Source organism: Drosophila innubila, assembly GCF_004354385.1.
Source record: "Drosophila innubila isolate TH190305 chromosome 2L unlocalized genomic scaffold, UK_Dinn_1.0 4_B_2L, whole genome shotgun sequence".
Classification (NCBI taxonomy): domain Eukaryota; kingdom Metazoa; phylum Arthropoda; class Insecta; order Diptera; family Drosophilidae; genus Drosophila; species Drosophila innubila.
This window is the reverse complement of record NW_022995372.1, coordinates 28512404-28538587: the sequence shown is the minus strand read 5'-3', so window position 1 is coordinate 28538587 and position 26184 is coordinate 28512404. Positions and strand designations below refer to the sequence as shown.

Below are 26184 nucleotides of genomic sequence, written 5' to 3'. Positions count from 1 at the left end.
GTTTATATTTTATAACGAATTTTGTTCATATATTTAATTTTTAACGGCTATTTATGCCTTAAGAATTATTCGTTCTTAAAAATTAGAGATTGAATCGTTCTAAAAAATTTCTAGACCGAAACAGGATTAATTTAAGAAATCTTTTTTGTAGAACGAATCGAACTGTTTTTTTCTGAGTGTATGCACATGTTTTGTTTTAATAGAAGTCGGAACGGAGCGTGCCAAAAATTTAAAGCTAACATGTTCTGCGTAGTGTTTTGGTAGTTCTAGCGTTTATAGTCTCTGTGATCCACTTGGGGGTATAACTATATTTTTTTTAAGGAGCGGTTATAGGTAGACTTAAAATAAAACTAGACGAAGAGACTATATTCAAGATCCCGACTATAAGATTATTGCTTTAAAAACTAAACCACCATTATTAACCGATTTTGACTCCATTAAGTAGGATGATAGATAACAGGCGACAGACAAAAAATTAATCGAATAAAACTTTTTTGGATAGATTTGGGGCCCCGTATGACGAAAAAAAGTTGTTATACCCGTTAATTAAAAAATAAGTAAAAGGGTATAATCAGGGGTCCACAGAAATCTCTGGAGATTTTGACTCGAGCAGATTTGCAAATCTCTGAAACCACAGAATTTTGAGAGATTTCATTTTTCGGAGTATTTAGTCCGAGTAAATACACAAAACGAGCACGGCAACAAAGAGTTGCTACCGTTCACCAAAAAAAAATGTTCTAAAATGTATGGTTATTTTTTACTTTGCTTTTAAAGTCGATCCCAAAGTGTTAGTATGATATTTGATAAGTGGCAAAATAACAATATTTTTGTGACTAATCGCTTGTAAATTAAATACAAAAAGATCCAATTTTTTGCCTGCGAAAAAATGTAAGTAGTGTGACAGCCCTGCCTCATGCCTCTTGCAAGATTGCTGGTCATTGATTTCTAGCGAAGGGAACACTTGGCCAAGGAAAGGATCGTTCGAAGGTTTCTTCGAGCGCATCGGATCCACTGGCGACTGCTGACAGTACGTATTCGTTTTTTATGTTAATTATGTACAAACACAGAAAAATTATGGCTATTCTTATTTTTAACACATTTCGATATAACTACCGTGTCGACAAGGAAGACATTCACACATACCACAAACATTGCAAAAGTTGCCACTTAATGAAAAATATAAGTGCTGCATTAACTTTTTTTAATTTACACTAAACTCTTCACTGCTAAGAGCTGCAACTTTGTCAACTTAAACTAATTTTTTTTTATATTTAATAAATATAAAAAAACGCAATCAAAATAACATATTTAAGACTCCAAATAATTTTAAATTGATTCAAAAACTAGGTGGAACTAGCTTGCTCGGGACAGTTTTGTGCGTTACAAGTGACTGACATAATGCACTAGAGATTTGATAGACATTTTGTATAGTTAAAAATCATAAATTAAAACCCTTGTAATATTGAAATGTGTTTATACAGATAGATTTGAAATTGAATGACCTTTCCAAAGCAGTAATACTTTTTATACATAACAAGCTTCATATTAGTGAACTTGATCAAATCTCCTACCAAAATGATCCGCATTTAAAAATCATCTTGAACTGGGCTCTGTGTCACCTAAAATCTCCTAAAGTTGATTTTTGACTGGTTTTCGGTTGGTTTCAATTTCTGTGACACCCCTGATTGTGTTCGTTGGAATGTATGTAACAGGGAGAAGGAGGCATCTTCGACAACATAAAGTATATAAATTCTTGATCAGCATCAAAAGCCGAGTCGATATAGCCATGTGTGTCTGTCCGTCTGTGTGAGCGCCTAGATCTCAGAGACTATAAGTGATAGAGATACCAATCTTTCAGACTCCAAGGGCGCTGGAGCAGGTCCAGTTTGTTTTAAATTTTTGATACACCCCCTTCGCCGCCGAAAATTGCGAAATAATATCTGTTCATTTCTATAAACAAAATGATCTCAGAGACTAAAGAGATAGAGTAAGCAAATTTGGTACACAGGTCAAGTTAGTTTCAAATTTCCACCACGACCATTTTCTTTACATTTTTTTTCGACTCTTCCTTGAATTTTAAACTAAAAATCTAAAAAAAGAAAGGTAAACAAAAAATCATAATTTTCTTAATTCAAATATTGATGGCTCTAAAACTACTGGCTTAAATCTTTCAGAGAAGTAAAGCATTAAGAGTTGGTTTTTGCATTCTCGAGAATTGATGACAAATGTGAGCGCACCTCTAAAAAAAATTAAGAATAAAATGATAATTTTAAAAAATTAAAAAAAATCTTTGCAATAGAAAAAAAATGTTTTCCGTCATCTGGGGTCCCAAATTTATCCAAAAAATTGGGCTTCGTTAATTTAATAGCCAAAATGTTCAAATTTGTTGCCTAGCTTAATAAATATTCCTATCAAAATTACACGTCGATCGATACCTCGATCCCAAACCTACTTCTATAGATAATTAAATTTTAAACCTTTAGTGGCCTTGATAAAATTATGTGAAAAGTCAGTTTGCTTGTGTGTCTGTTTGTATCAAAGCGCTGAAAAAAGCTTAGATTTGATGATAAGGATGTATTCCTCTTCGAAAATCTAGAAATATTTTTTCTACCACTTTTTGAAACAACCTCTAGATTAGCGGGTCAACCTGTAGCAGAAACGATTTCCTATACTATAAGAGCAGATAACATAATCTCTAAAATGGAGCACGAGCTGGTTTCCGGCTTCATAATTGTCGGTAGAAAGTGGAGCGTTATAAGTACAGGGAATCCATTAAGGGAATGTGCTTGCTGCGTTTACATATAATAGTATTTATCAGGGACCATAACTGTTATAAGGAATATAAAAATAAAATCACTTTTAATGGTTATTTAAAGACTTTTATTTAAGAAATAGAAATTATAGTAATAGTTACTTTTATTTAAAAATAATAAAAATTAAAAATAATTATTATTTATTATAAAAAAAATTTTTTTTTTAATAATTATTATTTTTGATTTTTATTTTATTAATATTTTGTAAGTCTTTCAAGTCTTTTCTGGAGAGTAAAATAAGATGTTTTTTGAATCTAAACAACTATAATAGTATTTTAACTTACGTTTACAAATTAACAAGAAAGTTCTTTACCCCCTGTGCTATCACATATATTGCTATTCATATTAAAGAATGCTTAGTCTTATACGAGATTATAAAAATTTTGTTTAAGATAATATTATCAGGTTAATTTTTCTATTTTCTGTATTCAACAATGTTGTTTAAATAATTAAATAAGTTTAAAATACATGTATCTCACAAACTTAAGTTTTAAAAAGCTTTTTAAATTGGAAAATCTTTATTTAATCGAAGACTCTTATAAAAGATTAATAAAATAAAAATCAAAAATAATAATTATTTAAAATTGAATGATAAATAACTAGTGATGTAAAACAACTCGACACATTGATATGTCGTTTTTTTAAGAATCTATCTATAGGGTGGCCTTTTTCAAAAAATTGTTTGATATCAATGAGCGCCGGGCTGAAATAAATATATTCGTTTTAGCCCCTAGAATAAACTTGCAAAATTTGAGCCTGATCAGAGATCATTTCATGGACCCAAAAACAGGTCAAAAGTCACCGCAGGGCATTTGGTCAATATCGGACTACAATATCATATAGCTTTCATAGGAACAATCGGTCGAAAAACTAGTTGTGTGACTAACATTTTTGTTTCTTAACGTATCTCAACAAAACTCGCTAGAAACAAGTGTTATTATTATATTCAAAATGAAACTACTATATCTTGCAGCTTACATAGGAGCTATCGGTCAAAAAATGAACTTGGTATGAGAAGAAATAATTTTAATTATTTTTAGTATATAGTAAAAACTGGAATTTATTTCTCTTATTTATAAGGCGCATAATACGAAATTTGGTAAGAAGACTAAAAGCTAAGAATTTGCAGTACTTTTTATAAACTATAGAACAAGGCCAGACGTTAAAAATATTATAATTATTATAAAAATCAACAGTAGAACTCTTTCTCTCGACATTACGATGATGTTGACATAGTCAGTAAAATGAGCACACAGCGACTTTGCTAGCAGGGTCATATTGTACGCATGTAGTAATATCTTTAATACGGTAGTAGGTGGACAATGAGGAAGAGAAAGACCCCAGATACACTGGAAGACCAAGTGGTTGAAGTACTGTCAACCAATGGTTTAACCGACTGGCAGAGACACGCCCAAAAAAGGGACGCCTGGAGGCGAATTGCGCTTAAGGCCATGCCCCAAACGGAGTTTCTTTAATAAATAAGATAAATAAATCAAAGCATTGAATATATATTAAAAAAAATAAAAATTATTTCTTAGGTTTGGGTAAAAAATCTCTTAAGAATTCTCATGCCAAGCTCATTTTTTACGGATTGCTTATGGAAGCTATAAGGTACAGTCGTTCGATTTTGAATAAATTTTGTCAAGATGTATAGAAAATAATAACATAGTATTTCGACCGATTGTTCCTATGAAAGCTTTATGATATTGTAGTCCGATTTTGACCCAATTTGGTCAGGGTGTAACAAGACGTCCCAAATATACAATCTGTGAGCTTGGTTATGATATCTTTAGAAGCAAAAAAGTGGTTCATACTAAAGGTTAAGTGAACACGATTGTTCATATGACAGCTATATGATATAGTAAACCGATTTAGACCAAATTTGGTCAGGGTGTAACAGGCAATCCCAAATATACAACCTGTGGGTTTGGTTAAGATATCTTTACAAACAAAAATGTTTTCCATACAATAACTATATTTTTTCATACAAATGTCCTGTGGTGACCTTTGACCCGTTTTTGGGTCCATCAAATGATCTCTTGAAAAAGCTTTTTACAATTATATATGTTGCTATTTTTAGCAATAATTCTTATTTTCAGTCCCTGGTATTTGTGAAAAGAGTAATTCCGACTTCAGTGGAAGTCAAACTGCATCCAGTCTGATATAAAATAAAGTTTAGCAATAATTCATCGTTATAAATTTAACACATCACTCAATAAGTCCCGGGCCTAACTAATAAAACAGAAACTTTTATACAAAATTCAATTTTATTCTTTAATATATTATATTTATATTTTTCTAGATTATACCATGATTCCATCGCTTCTCTATCAATGCGATGCCATTTTGGGAAAATCTCTCTATGGAAAAGTACTTTATTTTTTTAACCTATTTTAGGCAAACGCGGCACCTCTTTTGAGGACAGCTTTTTCATATGCAAATTTTCATGCTATATTTTGAAAATTCTTCTATCTGAAACCTTTAGTTCCTTACCTACTTCCCTCAACTTAATTTTCATAAAAAAAATTTCATAGATTTTTTTTGTATTTTCAGGAACCAATGCCGAATATGGACGAGTTGACAGTTTTGTATTATTTGTGTTTGTACCATCACGTTTAACAACATAGTTCCACCACAAACCGTTGTTTTTAACAGAGCATACTCTGAATAACATTTATCAAGCAATTTTTTGGGTTCTACAGTATTTTTTCAATAAAAAAAATTAAATTAATAAAATTAAATTAATTAAATTCGATTTCGGTCATATTGCCACCACGAGACTGTTTACAGTGGTTGATTTCTTGGACCCAATTTTGTCTCTGAGCTCGTCTAAAGTTGCTGACTTGATAAAGCCCCAAAAGTACCATTTCTCGAGATAACACGTTCTCCGAATTTACCTTTCAATAAATCGATTGTGGTGCGTGCTTTGTGGATAGTGGCACCGTCTTGTTGAAACCACATATCGTTGATGTCAAGTTCATCCAATTCTGTCCACAAATAATCTTCCAACATACCACGATAGGGCTTTCCCTTTACGGTTGCCAGACTTTAGGTAGTAATTTTTAATAATTTTTAAATTTTCTGGTTTGGGAACTTTACCATGATAGAAATTTCCCTGCCAAATTTACTGTCAACCCCGAAACCTGTAACCCTTTTTTGCATCTTTAAGATGTGTCGCGTGTCAAACACACGACCTCTGAGCCCTCTAAAAGTAGAGGAAACCAAAGGGTTAAATGTTAACTAATATTTCAGCTATTATGCCAAAAATTTGTTGATGTCGCGTGGCATCGTTTTAATTATTTCTGGGTCAGTCGATGACTTCCTGCCACCAAAAATAGACCCATTAATCTACAGTAGTTCGCTTTGTTCTACCTGATCATAAATCAACGAAATACCATAACTTAACTCTATTATAATATCTTGTAAATCTAGTAGACTGCTGAATTTTTATATTTAGATGAAGATCTACTCTCATTATTCAAGTTTTCTAGTTTTTTTTTTTGGTTATGCTTTAATGAACAATTTGTGGTCAACTCGACTTGAACTACTCGAATTGGAATTTTCTATGCATCATTAGCCCCAACACCGTGATTTTTGTTCCATTCATGGAGCTATTAATGAGAGGTAATCCCCCTCTATTCTAGCAATGAAATGATCTCACAGTTGAGTTTAAAACAAGTGGGAAAGGTTATAGTCGAGATCCCGACTATAGGATACCCGTTACTTAACTTAAATATGTATAAAAGTATTTTTTTAAGAATTTTTTTTTTAAGAAAAAAGGATTTTGTTATTATTAATTTTTGTTATTTTATATTGCCTGAATCCAGTTGAGAATTCTTAGGCACAAGAATGACAGAAAAGTTTGCTTGGCATATTGTGTTGCTGTTGTTACTTAGCTGTCGATTCAAAAAATTTTAAATTAGCAACTTCTTCAGGTTTATAATTTTGCTAAATGTCAATCCCCTTGGTTAGCGACCTCTCTATATGGTAACCGGTGACTTGACACGCTCAACAACATACTACACTTGCATAAATGCAAGTAGTATCACTAAGCAAATAACCTATAGAGAAGTCATCCCATACAACTGAAAGTGTCTCAGCTAAAAGCATGACGGGGCGTCCACTGGGTAATTTTTCGGTGGACGCGTCGTTTGAGGGAAATTATTTTTGGTTTCGATTCAGTTGGCTGGCCGAGCTCGTTGCTGGCACAGCAAGCGAAACACAAAACATGCGTGCTATGAAATACCCTTTAGCTATAAAAAATAATTGTCTTTAATATTTTATAAAGAAAAACATCGTAAATCTTATAATTTTATAAATGTAGATAATAAAAAATATGCGATGTGTTGTTTTTATAATTTTAAATATTTATTTGCGCTTGAAATTTCTTCATTAAAAAATTTATTTGTACAGGGTATTAGAGCTTACATACAAATTTTAAAGGGAAGCAACTTATCAACAAAGCGATGTTGTCAATTCTCTCAGCAGCCCATACATATGCACACACTTATTGTAAGATGCACGCATACAAAGAGATGAGCCTGCGCTCCCAAATACATCTCTCTCTGTCTGGCTACATAAGGACACGTATGTGCAAAGAGGGCGAGAGATGACTATTCTTATTTTGTATGACTTTTCGACGAGCGCTAACAGAGCACTATGGAGAATTTGAGCAGTTTTATGAAATTAATTAATAACTTGAAAACTGAGTAAGATATTCTGATATTGTTTTTTTAGTATTATTATTATTTTTTTTTTTATTACTTCCATTTAGCAAATAAATAGTGATTTTAAGCATTATTTTATTAATGCTTTACTGATAAAATAATGAATATTTTTTAACAAAAAAATAAAACTCAAGAAATAATCAATAATTTTGAGCCATAATAAAAATAAAACTCATGAGATAATGATTACTTTTTTTTTTTTTGATTATTATTTGAGTTTTATTTTTGTTATTTTGACTAGAAATATTCTATTTTCCGTTTCAAAATGACAACTTGAGTTTTGTTTTTTTGCTCAAAAATAATGATTATTTCTTGAGTTTTATAATAAAACTTATGATTACAGTCCCTGATATATATAAATGTTAACTATAAATATTAAAACAAAAACTATCAAGGTTTTAAAACTACAATTTAATTTAAGACCGATTGTTCCCATGGCAGTTACATGATTTAGTATTCCGATTTAAAAAAATGTTCAGCAAGTTATTTAAGTTACTGTTTGTTTCACAAATTCGAAGTTTGGTGGCGATATCCCAAAAAAAAAAACAACAAGTAGCTTATGCTAACCCTTGATCGGGTCAGCTAAAATATATAGTAGTCTGGTTTTAACAAAATTTGATAACAACAGACAATCAAACCGATGCCGTAAAAATTTGCTATACCAAATAATTGGGTCTTAGAAAAACCAAACATTAATCAATTTAAAAACAAATAAATTTGGGTTATTTTGTGATACTTTGGCCTTTGTCATTTGACAGCTCCGACACTAATTTTTGCTGATTAGAGTATTATTTCAATTGTGGGGAATTTCATAAATATTTTGTGAATGTTATACTAAATTTTCGATAAGCTCAAATCGTGCTATATAATGTGGTCAAATAGTGTTCAGTCTTCAGTTAATTATTGAAACTTAAGAAATGCGTTTCCCAATTGTCGTCGCAACAAGTTTTGCTCTATTGAGCATTGTGATTGCTGTTCCAATTCCAAGCAGGAACCAAAACCTTAAGGATGAACTGAAGAAAATTGCTGACCAAACTGATTTTCTGATAAAAGAGGATCTTGTTGACATTGTGTTATCAATGGCAAAATTGATTGTGGATAACAGAGTGGCAGGACATGCGGAAATTGTGAAGGCTCAACAATTTCTGGACCGATGGAGTTCTCGAAGCGACACTTGGACCCACTTGCACGAACTTGTAAAGGATTTCTACGATATTGAGCCTAAGGAAACTTCAAGTAGTCAAATCAAAAGTCGATTCGACCATTATACGAACGGTGTTTACTCCGCCATGGAACAAAAATATAAAGAAATGCGTGATGCTCGAACTCAAAGTTTTAAGACTAGAATGGTTGACTTGGTTCTTAAGGCTAGGGAAGCTGCTGACGATTCGATCAAAGAAGATGTACGTCAATTTCAAGAGGAATTTGAACGTCAACAAAATAGACTTCAATTTCAAATTTCTCACTAAAAATTAGCATATTGCTCTTAAATGAAAAAACATTGTTATTTACAGCTTCCATTTTAAACGAAAATAAAATGTTTTGATGCATATAGAGGTAAAACGTTCTTATTTTTTACACATTTTTTTCAGGGAACCAAAGCGCAACGAATATCGAATTCAGTTACGGTTTCGGTAACATATATCAAGAAATAGTGAAGATTTTCTTACTTAATTTGAATTTAAAAGCTATAATTTCTATTTTGGATATTTTTAGCATAAATAATGCTTAAAATCACTATTTATTTGCTAAATGGAAGTAATAAAAAAAAAAAATAATAATAATACAAAAAAAACAATATCAGAATATCTTACTCAGTTTTCAAGTTATTAATTAATTTCATAAAACTGCTCAAATTCTCCATAGTGCTCTGTTAGCGCTCGTCGAAAAGTCATACAAAATAAGAATAGTCATCTCTCGCCCTCTTTGCACATACGTGTCCTTATGTAGCCAGACAGAGAGATGTATTTAGCGCAGGCTCATCTCTATGTATGCGTGCATCTTACAATAAGTGTGTGCATATGTATGAACTGCTGAGAGAATTGACAACATCGCTTTGTTGATAAGTTGCTTCCCTTTAAAATTTGTATGTAAGCTCTAATACCCTGTACAAATAAATTTTTTAATGAAGAAATTTCAAGCGCAAATAAATATTTAAAATTATAAAAACAACACATCGCATATTTTTTATTATCTACATTTATAAAATTATAAGATTTACGATGTTTTTCTTTATAAAATATTAAAGACAATTATTTTTTATAGCTAAAGGGTATTTCATAGCACGCATGTTTTGTGTTTCGCTTGCTGTGTCAGCAACGAGCTCGGCCAGCCAACTGAATCGAAACCAAAAATAATTTCCCTCAAACGACGCGTCCACCGAAAAATTATTTGATGCATTTTTGTTAAGTCTAATAATATTAAAACTATTGCATACTCTAAGGAGCTAATTTTGCTTCAAGAGTTTCGGCATGTTAATACTGCTGTTCTACTTGTCCGATTTTATAGGATAATAGATAATAGCAACTTGCAACTCTAATACCCACAAAAACGTATTATCTTAAATACTGTGGGTGTGGTGGTTTTTCGCGATTTGCGAGGGCGGAACCGATCTTGATGCAATTCAGTGGGATAATACATAATATTAATAGATAACGTTTATTTTTACAAAAAACGTATTATCATAAAAACTGTGGGTGTGGTGGTTTTTCGCGATTTTCGGGGGCGGAGGGGGGCGTGGCTTAAATTTGAAACAAACTTGATCTGCGTAAGGTATATAGAAATCTGTCTGTCAAATTTGGTTACGCTATCTCTTATAGTCTCTGAGATCCCTTTGTTCAAACAGACGAGCAAAAGGCTTTTCGCTATTTGCGGGGGCGGAGGGGGGCGTAGCTTCAATTTGAAACAAACTTGATCTGCGTGGGGTATATAGAAGTCTGTGAGTGAAAGTTTGGTATCTCTATCTCTTATAGTCTCTGAGATCCTTTTGTTCATACGGACGGACAGACGGACAGACAAACATGGCTATATCGACTCGGCTGTTGATGCTGATCAAGAATATATATACTTTATAGTGTCGGAGATGCCTTCTTCTCCCTGTTACATACATTCCAACGAACACAATATACCCTTTTACTTATTTTTTAAGTAACGGGTATAAACAGTAGCCTGATGACCTTACAAAGTATTCAAATAAAATGGTTTTGAATTAATGAGTACAGCGGAACTTAATTAGCTTAAACTTACCTTAAAAAATATAGAAAATACTTTTTATTTTATAATATTATATTATTAATATTAATAAAGTATAAAATTTTAAAAATTCTGAAAATTATATTCTCCATTCTAGTTTCGCTATTATTGTTTTCTAATGCGAATTGTGTTAAGTTTCCAACTAAGTTTAATTATTTATATACTTGATAATGAAATAATAAATTGAAATTATTTTCTTTTAATATTTAAAAAAATCTTTTCGTTTATTTACAGATTTTTGGATGAGTCTCAACACATTTATTGCCAAGATGAAAAGGTAAAAAATTATTTTTAAATATTACTTTAAGTCCTTTAATCACTTAAGCTTTTGTGATTTTAAATATAGAACATATATGCAAAATAACACTTAAATTATTTCTCCAAAGTACTATTTAAATAATTATGATTTTTTTAAAAATGATTTAAGTTTTTAAAAAAAATAACGTTCAAGTTCTCTCCATCTCTTAAACTCATAAGCATACAGTTTATCTCAAACTCTAAGATAATAATTAAATTAACAAGTAACAATTACAATCAATCATAATTAACATTTAAACTTTATAAAAACACATATGAAGATGTTGCCATTGTGCAAAGTAAATTGTCGTTATGAATCAATTTTTAGTCAAGCTTTCTAATGCAAAATCAATTGCCAACATCAAAATACCGGCAAATAAGCATTTAGAAACGTTTTGCATTATAATTACGGCTATTATTTTAAAATGGGGTCATTAACATGTGACATTCAACATTCAATACTAACAAAAACAAATTTTAAATCGCTTCAACCAACAGCAGCAAAAACAACAAGAGCTTTGATCTATAATTAGCGATAAAATAGCTTATAAAAAAAATTCAAATGATAAGTGAAGAGTGATAAGAGTGATAGATAAACTTCGCGAGCTTTGCTTAATTGGGAGAATGTGTCTCCGTCTCCAAAACTTTAACTAAAGTTTTGACATTGACAATTCATAAAAAAACGTTAAAGGGTGCTTTCTTTAAAGATACAAAATTTTTGTTGGAAAACTCTTTACCAAGTTTTACTACAGCAGTGCGACCAGATTATCAATCCTCATTTTCGTTATAGCTTAAATTTTTGAGAGCATCAGTCTTTCTACTAGGAATAGAATTTATACAAATAATAGAAATTTGTCTTCTAGAGTGTTTGAATTTGCCATTATTAAATACAGATCTTTTGGACTTCTTATAGACACCAAAATCAACTTTTCATTTACTTAAATTCGAAGTTTAAAGAAAGTTTAAAGAGCCATTTCAAAGATATTTCAATACAATTTATCCCTTCACTCGATGACAGGTTTTTGTGGAAGGATATTTGATTTCTTAGTGAGCTCAAAAGATTGTACTTCATTGTTAGACCTATCGAAATATGAAAGGACATCATAGTGAAGTTCTAGTCACTGCAACTGAGCCTAATTCTTAGGCTATGCGTCCACTATAGCTGAAAAAAGAGGGACTGAAACGCTTCAATGTGCGCACTTGCATGAGTGCAGTGTGTTTCTTTTTTTGGTCTTAGTTTTTAGCTCTGTTTTCAGCTATATATATATATAGGCCTTAGAGAAATTAAATATGTAATATATATATATATATATATATATATATATATATATTGCATGAGTGCAGTGTGTTTCTTTTTTTGGTCTTAGTTTTTAGCTCTGTTGTCAGCTATATATATATATAGGCCTTAGAGAAATTAAATATGTATTAAATATATATATATATATATATATATATACATATATAGAGCATATATATAGAGCATGTATATATATATATAAATATATATATATATATATCTCAATTATATTATTTTAGGTATATTTTTTTTAGGCGCCAAATTCAAATTTTAACATCACTTAGCAAAAATCTAGCAATAAATTAAGATTTTGAAGACAAATTATTTTGAATGTTTAAAATTTGTCAACACTCGTGGCAAGAAGTTGTATGTTTTAATTCTAGCAAAGTATCAGAAAATCAACAGAATTCTAACAAAAATTCTGCAAATATTTTCAAAATTCGTACTTTAATATTGGGAGCATTCCTGAAAAAGATTCGGATTTGGTTTTGTTACAGATTTGGTTTTGTTACAGATTTGGTTTCGCCGATCAGCTGTTCACAGCTGCTCTATAAAAAATGTATAGGCCAAAATAAAAAAAATCGGTAAGTGGTAGCCCTAAAAGATTTCACTAAATCGGATCTGAGGCTGATTTCGTTCTGATTTCATTTCGATAATTTGATATTTGATCAACTAATGGTTGAGTGGGCGACGCAGGTGCTGACTTATCGTCAGCATCCACAAATCCTTTTTCCAACAGATTTGCTGAAAAGATGACCTTTTGGAATTTCAAGAAGAAATAAATGATTGTTACCCGATTTTTCGTATATCGACGGTCGTGCCAACCATCGAAGAGCCAGAACAGAATGTTGAAAGTTTCCTTTATTTGAAGAATTGATAATTTAATAACTACTATAGATGTCCCAGATGGATATGACAACTTAGAAAAGGCTGTGAAAATTGAAAAGGAGCTACTAATGTGTAAAATTGCCACTAAATCATTATAAATAAAAAGTTTTATTCTAATAATACTATTCTGCAAGTAAACTATTAATAAAAAAAACCTGTTTTTAAATTATCGAAATCAATATCAAATCAGTGTGCAAAAAGGGTCGTTCCAGAAACTGATTCAGATTTGCTTAAACCAAATCGAAACCAAATCCGAATATGTTTCAGGAATGCCCCTAATAAGAAAACTCCATAAAATATATAAAAAGAAATTTAAAATGGAAAAATTTACCAATATTTAATCTTCCAAATTTTGAAGCTAGAATTTTTATTATTTTTGTAAACGTTTTGTTAGAGTTGTGTCGATTTTTTAAATTTTCTTTTTGAATTTATTATGTAATTTCTCGTCTTGTCGAACTTTAAACGCTTATAGAATCATTAACCATTATTTTATCCAACTTCGATTTCATTGAATTTGTCATAATTGCCTTTATTGCTATTTAAAACAGTTTTTGTTTCAATTTTTTAATCGTGTGCTCGTTTTAGAGAGTTACCAGGCTGTTCACACTTTTATTGAATAGATATGTTGCCACACGTGCAAGCTATCGGTATTTGTATCGCTTGCATTCAAGGCTGCCACCCTGTTGTGACCGACTCGGCTAGATTTTTTTGCTTAATTAAATGAAAACATTAGAGTTAAGAAAATTGGCTAGTTTTTAATTTATTTTTCAAATTTAGCTTTTTTTGCGGATGATTTCCATACAGGCAACTAGCTATTTTTTGCTCGAAGAAGTTGGCAGCACTGGCTCATTTCGCCGCATTTTATTACTTCCAAGCGCGCAGAACATTAAGTAATTTCGAAACTAAGTTTTAGTACATGTTTAACAGTGGTGTAATTTAGTAAATAATAATGCAACTAGTGGAAAATAATGCAAAAAGGTTCGTTGGTGGTAAAAAATGTATAATTCAGCTCTACAGTTTGTTCTGTCAGCTTAGGCTTGCAAGGCTAATAGAGTTTGGCATGAAACTCAAGCGATAACTAAGTTAAACGTAAATGTAGCTAATAGGAGCTTTAAAACAACTCTTAAATGCACTATGACTGCAAGCGATTACTTGAATTTGTTTATACGCACAAATCGTTTTCTGTTTTATTGCTTTAGATAACATTTCGAACATGGATTTGCAGCAGTTTTTGTGTATGCAGCGCAAGCAGCTGGAACAGGACCGTCAGCGGCTCAGTGCAGCTAGTAATTGCACGAAAAGCAATAACATAAACAAAGCCAATACACAATCGTCCTGTCCGGCGGCCCTATTAATGCAAATGGATAACTTTGTACCCGTGCAATGTCAGCGCATGGCCAACAGCAGCGGTGGGTGCAATGAACCCGCAACAGCGTCGTCTTCTGCCTTGGCAACGGCAACGGCCAACCAAAGCGACGACCTGCAACTGGAACTGGAGGAGCCGGAGCAGGAGCAGGGGCAGGGGTTGCTGGATGAAAAGGCCAGCACATCGCTGATTAAATCGGCCAAGGAATTTGTGAATCAACGTGAGCTGCTCGTTGGCAGTGCGCGACAATACAAATCGCCAAATGCGTCGTATCGCAATTCGGAAAGCGAGCGACCCCAAAGCGAGAATCGCTTGCCAATTAGGCGGCACAGAGAGGCGGTAAGTTGGAAGGGGGACTCGTTAGAGGGTAAGGCTTTAGCGCCCACAAATGTTTGCCAATTTGATGTTTACGCTTGATTGGCGCAATGCCAAAATTCGCTTGAGTTTTTCCATAACTGTGAGAAGATTCTTTACGGCTCGTTGAACCACTCATCTTCAAGCAAAACCAACTTGGTCCGACCAGCTGCCAAATCTTCATTTTAGTTGTCAACTGTATTTCATAGTGTTTATGTGGCTTACTGCTCCAGTTTGGTGAGATTTTCCTATTATACACGTAATTAATAGAGATACAATCGACGCTTTCACTATTCAGTATTCACTTTTTACATTTCCCATTTCACTTTCGGTTTTTGAGTGTGTAATTGTTTTAAATTATTAATTATTAATTACGTTGTTTTGCGCTTACGGCGAGCATGTTGTCCGTAATTGCAGCTGTGCAGCGTGTGCGCTACTTGTCCATTAAACTGGCATATCAGTCTCAAATGAGCCGGTAACATAAGAGAAAGACTTGGTCTAGGGCAAGCCGATAAATGTTGTCACACCCGTTAGTCGATGAATGCAAGGGTATATTGTATTCGTTCCAATGTATGTAACAGACAGAGGGGTGAGGGGGTGGGGGGTCTGCGTGTCTGATCCCATCAAGTATATATATTCTTGATTAGCACAAACAGCCTAGTCGATATAACCATGACCTTCTGTATAAACACTTAGATCTCAGAGACTAAAAGAGCTAAAGTAATCCAATCTGACACAAAAAATCTCTGTCATGCTTACTTCTGCCCCCACAAACCGAGAATATCGCCAGCACACCCACAATTTTTAAGATAAGACCCATTTAACTAAATACTAAATACTATTTACTAAATGTTATAAATATCAGCTATGGCAGTTTTAAGTTTGTAGTCCCAAATGTTTGCATTTCATTTTTAAGCGGTTGCAGCTTAAAATTCATTTAATATATAGTTGCATTGAGTAACAGGTATCTTATAGTCGTGCTCATTCGATTAGAGCGTTCTTGATTTTCAATTATTAAGTAACTCATTTGTACACTTTGAAGTTTGAAGCGCATTGGCGCCCCACATTCGTTAGGCTATATGAATCTTTTATGACCTTTTTCTACTATAGTGTTGCTGTCATCGACGTTGTTGTTTTTATTGTTAATACTGTTGCTGCTTTTGTTGTTGCTACTCTTGTTACTTCGTGCTCCAGTTACTATTCTGCCTCTCTATTTACGTCCATTCGTTTAATGAATTGGCTTGCGGTGCTCAGTTGTAATTTGAAGCTCGTTTGTTGCGTTAGTTTTGCTCGCCTGAACTTGAAATTTGTTAAACAAATAAACCATACAAATAAGTCACTATATGAAAAGGTGAGCGGGGTGTGACCTAACAAATTGTGGCTAATTAAAATTCAAAAAGAGAATCAATTAAATTACAGAAATTTCAATCATAGCTTTGTAAACCCAATTCAAAAACATTTAAGTTGCCGTTACAAATGCCGGTGGAAAAATAAAAGAAAATGTTAGTGCAAAATGCAAATAAACAAAACGACAAAGCTAATACATGTCGGAAAAATTGCTGTAATTTAAGATGTTTTTTATTTTTTGATTATTTTTATTAAAAAGTTCAAAACACTTAATTGTATTTTTTAATTTAAAAAAATTATTGTTTTAGTTTTATTGTATATATTTTTAAATTTTATTTATAATTATAAAAGAAAATATGAGTTAATAATAAAGCATCCAAAATTTTTTTTTTTAATTTTTAGGTATATTTTGATATTTTTATTGAATTAATTTTGCTTTCTTAAAATTTTTTCTTTGAATAATTTAAAGTATTTGAAATGTACATGTAATTTTTTAATATTCATTAACAACAGTTAATTCTAGGCTCTAAGAGATTTTATTAGTTTTTAAATTTGATTCTTAACCTTATTTGTTTATTTATTAACTTTAAGCGAAAATAAATGTAAGTTAAGTCAACACACTAAACTAACGAATAGAGCACAAACAATTTTCCATAGCTGTCGTGTCAGTGAATTTTTTTCAACCTGTTTTTTTTTTGCCGGCTTTTACATGTTTTTTTTATCATTTGTTTGCATTTTTTTACCGGCACTTATGCATTTTTTTATGCGCGGCGCATAAAAACTGAAACCGTTGGTCATGCAATTTCCGTCCACAAAGTGCATTGTGCCATTTAGGACTGATGGTAGAGGGTATGCGCGGGGTGAAGGGTCGGGAAAGATCTTACTTAATAGCTAATGACAATTTTGTACTTGGATGATTGATGATGCCAAGGCATCGATAGTTTTATAATCCTCTAGACCCATCGAACCACTTAAGTCATTACAATAAAAGGACGCGACCAGAACAAGGTCAGGCGCATTAAACCCTCTAATTAATTGACCAGCTTTGTTCTCCTTACAATTTGGTATTATTAGCGTTATTTCGATTTAGATTTTTTGTCGCTTTCGGTCAGCGCTGTCGTTAGCTAATGAACCGTTAGAAATAATTTGAATAGCGTGACACTAAAAGCTTTAAGCGCATGGAAGGGTTGGAATTGAGGAAAGAGACGCAACGATATCTTGACAATGCTTTAAATTCCATTGAATGGCCTTGAACTTATATCGTCCAAGCCGGTCACCATAAATAACCCAGCCCCTAATGTCCGCCTTATTTTTGTTATGCTAGCCACCCCTGGGCTTTTACACGCATTTTCATTAGCTTTCGCACTTTTGCACTCTGCAAACGAGTTTTACCCACTTAGTTAACCTAATTCGAACGAGACACGCAAGAAGAGCCCCTAATGAATGGACGTAGTAAAACTTTGATAATGTCCAGACAATGGATGTACACAGTGAAAACGCACATAAAATTCAAGTTAAGCTTCTATTAAGCTCAAGTGGCTCAAATATGTGCTTTTAATGCTTTTGGGGACAGGCTTTGGTTATTTGAGATTTTGAGAAATAGAACGCTCAAGTTTTATGGTCGTGATACTTTGTAACGAAAAACCAATCGTAAGCAAAATATTGTAAAATTTTAAATTACAAGATTCTCTATTTTTTGAGGAAATGGCATAGTCAAGTGCTATAAATTGAAAAGTCGCCCATAGTGCTATGCTTCGAAATCTTTCTTCATTGTAATGTAATCATGTGATAAGGGGTGTCTGGTAGTGTTCTCCATATTATTTTCTTATGTTGACTATTTATTATGTTGACTTTTTAAGTCTTTGAATATTTCCTTAAGCTGGTTGGGAAATGAGTTTGTCAAACTTTCATGTAAAAATGTTTTTTTTATGAATGCTCTATTTGTTTTAGCTTATTCGGGCCTCAGATGAGAAAAATACACTTTAAAAATGTGTTATTAGATTAGAAAAAAACACTTTATTGCATTTTTTAACTAAATGTCCCAATCGCACTAAAACTTTACTCTTGTTAAGGGGTTTTAAATTTGAATCATTTGCTTTACAACTTTGTAATTATGAATAATAAAAATTAAGTTGTAAAGTGTAGTATTTTTCATGTTTTTTTTTTTTAACTATACCAGCTACTTAAAAAATAAGTTAAATGGTATATTGTGTTCTTTCGAATGTATGTAACAGTGGGAAGGAGGCATCTCCGACCCAATAAAGTAGATATATTCTTGATCAGCATCAACAGCCGAGTGTGTCTGTAACCAAATTTGGCAAACAGACTCCAATTGCGTTGGAGCAGGCCAAGTTTGTTTCATATTTCCCCCTCAAATCGCGAAAAACCACCCCACCCACAGTTTTTAACACAATACGTTTTATGTGATAATTACGTTATTATAATTTATTATCCCACTGAATCGCAGCCATATCGGACAAGTAGACCAGTAGATAAGTCGAATTAGTGTTTTCGAAGTAATACAAGTAATTTTTTTGAAGTACTTTTATATATATTAATATAAGTAACGGGTATCCTATGGTTCTGGATCTCGACTATAGCCCTTCCGACTAGTTATATTTATATTTATGTTTTTAAACTCATTTAAATTTTAATATATATTTTCTTGAATTTCTGTCAGTTTCAACTGCTGTTTTCATTTGAGCACTAAACTAGTTTTTTATACCATTGTACAATGGTTTAGCTTTTTTAGATCAACGTACCCTTAATATACTACAACCTATCGGACCCAACACCAAGAAGCGACGCATGAACTATTTATTTTTTCCCTCCTTATTATTATTTAATACCCCTCTCGTAGTTCTTTTTATTCTTATTTTGTTGATCGTTTCCTTGACCCGAATAACTATGTGCGAGTATATGCAAATTATTAGTAGACTGTTGACGGAATGCCTGACTAATTACATCGGTTTGCAGTTTATATTATTCAGATTTTATCCAAGATTCTCTACTAAAAATTGGCATAAATTATGTTAAGAGTCAAAGTCTTTAACTTAATGACACAACTTGGTGCTGTCAAGTGATGAAATTGTTAAAACGAACTTTAATTAAGCCGCACATCAGGGCTAATTCGAGTAAACAGCAAATCGAGACATATGAAGTATATGCAGCTAATGAATTGAAGCACCTTTAGGGTCCCAAGAGAAGGCTTGCCTTGGGTTAGAGCAGGTCGAAACAGCTGGGCCTTTTTGATAAACTGCCATGGCGAACGTCTTTGGCTGGTGTTGATGACGTAGTTCTTGTTACCCGTGCCGTTTATAATGTTCATTGTATTTATATCCTTTACAAAAGATAGCAAAAGGTATGCACATGTTGGTGGTAGTCATGTAACATGTGACAGAAAAATGTTCATAATTGATTACATGACGAAGACAGTGACTATTTTGGATTGGTCATATAACTTAAAAGTATTTGGTTTTATAATATTCATTAAACCTTAAAGTTACGTTTCACATTTATATCAGGGATAGTATATAAGAATATATGAGACAGAAATTCCCAGATATTGGTTTTTTATCCTACCCTGGAAATGGATAAACAATTTTTGTTTTGTTTTTTATTTGATTTTAATTATTAATTAATTTTTTTCATTTTAAAATAAAAAATGAAATATAATATCTAATTCTGTTTTTCAATATGTGTTTAGATTAATAATAAAAGTAACTATTTATTAATATTAATATTATTATTATAATAATCTTTTAATAAAGTGACAACAAATAAACTTTCCAGAATATCTCAAAAACAGTTTTTCTGCAATTTAGTTTTTTTTACTACTTTATATAAATTTTGATGCCATCGCAGCACGCGATTTGCAACGTCGAAGTCGATGTCGACGTCAACATTGCGCTGGCATAAAAATTATGTGGCGAAAGTGGCAGTAGGCAATGTAAAGCCTTTGCTGGAACAGCTCCAGTCCGTTGCCATTTGAGCACCGACTGACCCAAAAAACAAAAAAACGAAACGACACGGAGTTGGACCCATAATTTGCTGTCCGAGGGTCTCCATTTGAAAGGTGGCTGAAGCAGCAACCAACCACCTTAGAAAAATGTACACAAGCTTCCTGCTGGTGGTTAGTGTCGCCAAATCCTGCGTGACATACATATACAAACATAGCTCTAATACTATAAATATCCATAAAGTATGCCCGACACTAAATCAAGGGTTCTCTTCTCTTTCACTCATCACGGCAGGATGATATGGAGCAATGGGTTACGGACACATTTTATTCGTATTTTCCCGGCTTTAACAATGAAAATCAGAAACGACAGAATTATTTGCGTGAGCGACAGCGCGAGAATCAGCAGAACTTTCTTAAGCACCAGGTAAGAAGCCATAATCCATGGCGTCAACTTTAGTTATGGTAATTAGTGTGAGATTTACGACCTGTGGACTCAATTATTGATTTATTGTTGTTGGTATTTTTACAGATGCTACATCCGCCGGCGACGAAGCAGCGACGTCAGGTGAAGCTGTCCCAGCCTCCGCTGGAGGAGTTGCAAACGGCGCGCTCGACTCAATCCACAAGCACAAGCACGTCGAACAGCAGAACGGATAAGACTGACCTAGAATTAATTGTAAATAGTAATCCCAACTTCGTGCCCCCCAAAGCTCGGACTGGCACCACACGACAACAGCTGCTCCAAGACCTGGGTCACGTGGAGCTCTCCAATATTGTCACTGGCGATGGCATCATGGAGCGCAATATGCGCAGTGCTGAACTGGAAACGGCGCGCAAAAAGGACTATCAACGGGACCTAATGCAACAGATAGAGGATAAACGTCGCTCCATAGAAATTCTTAGAGAAAAGGAGCGCAGGCAGGAGGAGGCCCTGACCAGGTGAGTAACACATAATATACAATTTGAGCTTTTGTTAAATTTCTTTCTTTCTTTTTTGGCTAAGACGCTTGGAAGCACAGTTGAAAACAATACATTTAGAAGAGCAGCTGGAGAAGCAGCGGCAGCGGGCTGAAAAGGTAAGTTAATGGGGGCATTCAGCAGGTAATTTCATCTGTAATCGCCTCAGCTTTAATTTGTGGATTCAAATCGTAAGCGATGTCTATATCCATGTTTTGGTCTTATCCGATTGAATTTGGTAGCCGTTTTTGAAACTGTAACTGAAGCAACCATGGTTTCTCGGTTAGTTTACTTTAGTCAGTACTTTTAAACTCATTATATGTATTTTTTAATGCAAAGCCAAAAATTACTAAAGTAACAAAAATTTACGTTTTTGACTGTTTGGAAATCTCAACCAAACTCCTAAATCGTGTGCTTGGTATTGTCTTTTAAATCCTGATCAACTTTGTTTAATATCGGAGTACTATAGCATATAACTGCCAGAAGAGAAACCGGTTAAAATTCAAAATTTAGGATCCTTTATTTTGTTTTGGGTTTTGAGAATTTAGTTAAAATCGGAACATATAAAACAAAAAGGTATTTTAAATAAATTTGTTAAATTTTCAAAATACGAAGGTCAAAACTTAAACACCTAATAAAATGTATTACAAATGTACGAGTTGGGCTTAGATGAGTTCAGCCTATCTAGTTGAACACAGCCCTACTGGTCTCAAAATAGCATCATTTTCATACTCAATATCATTCTCATTAAATTAAAGCAACTAAATAAGCTTCGATTTGCTTATTTCAAATATCAATTTTGTTTTTAACAGGCACGTATGGACTCGGAGCACAATCGATTGATGCGGGAACAGCTTCTGGCAAAGCTGGAGTCGGATGCGCAGTTGTTGCAAGCCAAGGAACACAATAATTTAGCCGGATCCGTTAGGATGGGAAATGCTAAAGCTGATAAAAACGATAACAACGACAATTCCAGCAAAGACAACTATACAAACACCAACAAGGTGTACAAATACTTCAGCAATTCGGCACGTCACGAATATCGGCGAGGTCAGCCGCTGCCGGCGGGCGTAGAGCTTGATTTTGAGCTGCCGGAAATGGCGAAAATTGAACGCGAGTGCTTCCATTTGTGCGAAAAGATATGTCCGCTCTGCGATGAGCCGCTAAGGAGCTATGAGAGCTGCTGTCTGCGCTGCCAGCGTAAATTAGCGCTTAAAATTAAGCAGAAGCGTCAGCCCAGCGATGAAGGAGCCCCTCACGACGAGAAGACGAATGAAGCTGCGGATGCAGTTGACCATAATTGCCAAAACAGCTTTGCGATGGTTTGCCTAAAGTGTGAACGTCTCTATGCACTTTGTAGCCAATGTCTGGACAAGAGCGATGTGTGTCGTGCGTGTCAGCGGGAGCGAAATGTGTGCATGAACTGTCGCCGAAACCTCTGCTCGTTTTGTCTTGAGGAAATTGCCTGTGGCAAGGATACTGAACGTACTCATGTAAATGAGCAAGATCATGAACAAAAACAGCAATCGGATGATGCCTTTCGGGTACTGGAACTAAATTACATTGTGCCATCGTCGGCACAAGAAACGACTGCCTCGAATCCAGTTGACGCTGACTCGCCTCCATACTCTTTCAACATTTCACCCAACTCTGTGTTCCATGACGATTACAAGTCCACTCCAGTGAAGCCACTGTTGATCGATCAACTGCCCATCGCATCGGGCAGTGCGAACAATAGCTTCGAGCTGGACAGCACCGATGAGCAAGCCATGGAACGCGTGCGCCGTCAGACGGATAAGCGTCTGTCTCGCTATCTCAAGAACTATGGGGATTTGGCGTCCAAGCATCAACAGCAACAGCAACTGCGCAGCAAAAGTGAATCGCGTCATCGCGGAACACAAACGACGCCACTATCTTTAGGTAGGCGGGATGTAGTGCTACACGAGATACCCACACAAAATCTATCGATGCCATTGTTGCGGGAAATGCCAAAGATGACGCGCAAAGGGACGGGATCCACTTATACCGACAGCAGTCAACGAAAAATGGATAATCTCAAGAAACGCTGGGAGGTACATGATTCGGAAAACAATTTGACAGTTGCAATAACTTATTAATTTTATGATAACCAGGTGCCTGCGGTGCAAAAGTTTACCGTGTCAACGTCGTCGCCTAAAATACTGACTCAAGTGGGCGCTATACGTAAACAACTGCAGGCTGCGCGATTCTTTGACGATGTCCAGGACGAGATGGACGAAGATTACTGACCGAAAGCGAACAACAACTTTTCAACTATTGAACAAGTTGTTCTGTTTAGTTTTCCAGTCTTACCCATTTTTAGTTATCTTGCACATTCGATTTTCAATTTATCACAATTCGTTTTAATTTATTTGGTTGGTCTATCAAAATTCTAACCCTCTGAGATATTAAATACACTTATATGAAACCATGTGCTTCTGCTGTCCCATGCAGCGTCAAATTGTATATTTAAGGCATAAAGTTTGTTAAAGTTTTTACAAATATATATATAAACCAACGCATTAGCCTGATAGATGAATATTGCATTATTTTATTGAAAACTAAAATCATTGCTAGTTGAGGAATTTAATTTTATTGACATTAATACATAATGAAGTAAAGAAACACTGTTTTTTTTTAATTGAAGTTTATTTAATAACGCACACAAATCATTCGCTTGCAGAATTATATCCGGGCAATAAGCGGAGTTATCCCGTCTATTCACTTTCTTTAATTTTCTTACTGATTTTTCAATTACTTTGAAAAACGACTCTCCAGGAAAAAAGGTTAATTTGGCGAACAAATTATTTTGATTTTGTGTGAAAAAGATCATATAAAATTATACCCACGCCCACCTTTATCATAGTCTGCTTACATACTGAACAATTTAAGACAGTTAAAATTGAGAGCGCTCTCTGAGATGTTGGTACTTTGTATTATCGCATCATGAGTCTAAGTGCTTATACCAGTTTGCCCTTGCTATTCGCTCCGAAAGAGTCTACTTTTTTCTTCTCCTTTTTCTTCTCTCCGACCTTTTCTTTTCTTCTTCTTAACCTAGCTTTGGGATCAATAAAATTTTTGCATTGGCAATTTTCACGTTTCGTGGGCGGCTAAATCATAAAATATTGCTTATTGGAAATATGTAAGCTGTGACACGAAAAGTTTTGATTTTTCTTATTTTGATAGGATATTTACAAATAAGAATATCAGATTGCTGAAAAGATTTTGATGATATCTATTAAAATTTAACGGTTTTCCTATCAGAAGTTGCACAAAATGGGCCACTCTACCCATTTTCAATAAAACTAGGCAACAGCCAAAAAATTACAAGAGCCACACATACTTTTTTGGATAGATTTGGGGCCCCATATGAAGAAAAACATTTATTTTTTTGTATGGTCAGATTTATTTTTTTTCGAATTTTTATTAAATATGCCTTTTTTTTGCATTAATTACACGTCGTTTAAGATATCATTGAATAATATCTATGGAGAGACGGCTAAATAATTAGCAAATAAACAATGAAACAAGCTTATATGAGGCTTATAATAGGCAATATGAGGCTTATAATTTGTAAGTTTGGTACAGATAGCTTAAAAAATAAAAAAGTTTTTCATACTAAAGGTTGCTTATCGACCGTTTGTATCGATCGTTTCTATGGCAGCTACATTATATAGTGGTCCAATTTCTACCAAATTTTGTTAGGATGTAATGGGCAATAAAAGATACCCAATTTATGAGTGTGATTGATATATCTCTAAAAACAAAAAAGTTTTTCATACTAAAACTTCATTTTCTACCGATCGGCCCTATGGCAGCTATATGATATAGTGGACTGATTTGAACCAACTTCGGACAGGATGTATAAGACCAGCTTATATGCATATTCTATCAGTTTAGTTAAGATATCTTAAAAAACAAAAAAGTTTTTAATACTAAAACTTAATTTTAGACCGACCGGTCCTATGGCAACTATATGGTATAGTGGACAGATTCGAACCAAAATTGGTGAAGATGTAAAGAACAAATCTTAAAAAATAAAAAAAATTTGCATACTAAAGTTGGATCTTCGACTGATCATTCCTATGGCAGCTATATTGAAAAGTCAACCGATTTTAGCCAATTTCGGTAGGGATATATAACACATTACCAGATACACAACCTGCTAGATTGGATGATTATCTTAAGAAACAGCAGAAGTTTTCATATTATGGCTGGTTCCGAACCGATCTCTCCTAGGTCAGCTATATAATATAGTAGACCGATTTGAACCAAATATGGTCAGAATGTGTAAAGTAACAACAAATTGATATTATGTGAGATTGGTTAAGATATCTCAAAAATCACAAAAAATGTTCATACTAAAGGTCATGCCGCTCCACAAGGAAGTCATAAAAGTCGACTAAAACATGCCTAGACACAAAATAATATATCGCCGTCTCTCCATAGATTTTAATAAATTATATCTTAAACGACGTGTTATTAATGCAGCTATGCAAAAAATATAATATAAAATCAATTAAATTTTTTCGACTTTTCCTCGAACTTTAAAGTAAAAAAAAGCTTAAAAAAGCTTTAAAAAATCATAATTTTCTTAATTCAAGAATTGATGTCTCTTAAACTACAGATTTAAATCTTAAACTTTGAATTAATGAATAGATACATTCATTAGCTTTTAGAAAAAGTAATGGGCGAGCACCCCGGAAAAAACCAAATTTGGAAAAGTTCTAAAAAATAAATTTGACCACAGAAAAAAATAATGTTTTTCTTCGTTTGGGCCCCATATCTATCAAAAAAAGTGGGTTTGGTTGTTGTAATAACCAATAAGTTTAAATTTGTGGCCTAGTGTAATCTAGCGAAATTCAGAAATAACTTTCAGAGAGCCCCAATGCAAAAATACCATAAAC

General features: G+C 33.5%; 1 protein-coding gene across 1 annotated transcript; it reads left to right on the top strand.

Moving 5' to 3' along the window:
* Positions 1–14106: 14106 nt before the first annotated feature.
* On the top strand, positions 14107–23810 carry LOC117780013. Its single transcript, XM_034616381.1, has 7 exons — positions 14107–14252; positions 14474–14979; positions 20595–20726; positions 20832–21241; positions 21306–21378; positions 22072–23331; positions 23392–23810. Exons 1-7 carry the CDS (start codon positions 14243–14245, stop codon positions 23524–23526), a joined length of 2526 nt encoding a protein of 841 aa, XP_034472272.1. The 5' UTR covers positions 14107–14242; the 3' UTR covers positions 23527–23810.
* Positions 23811–26184: the final 2374 nt, after the last annotated feature.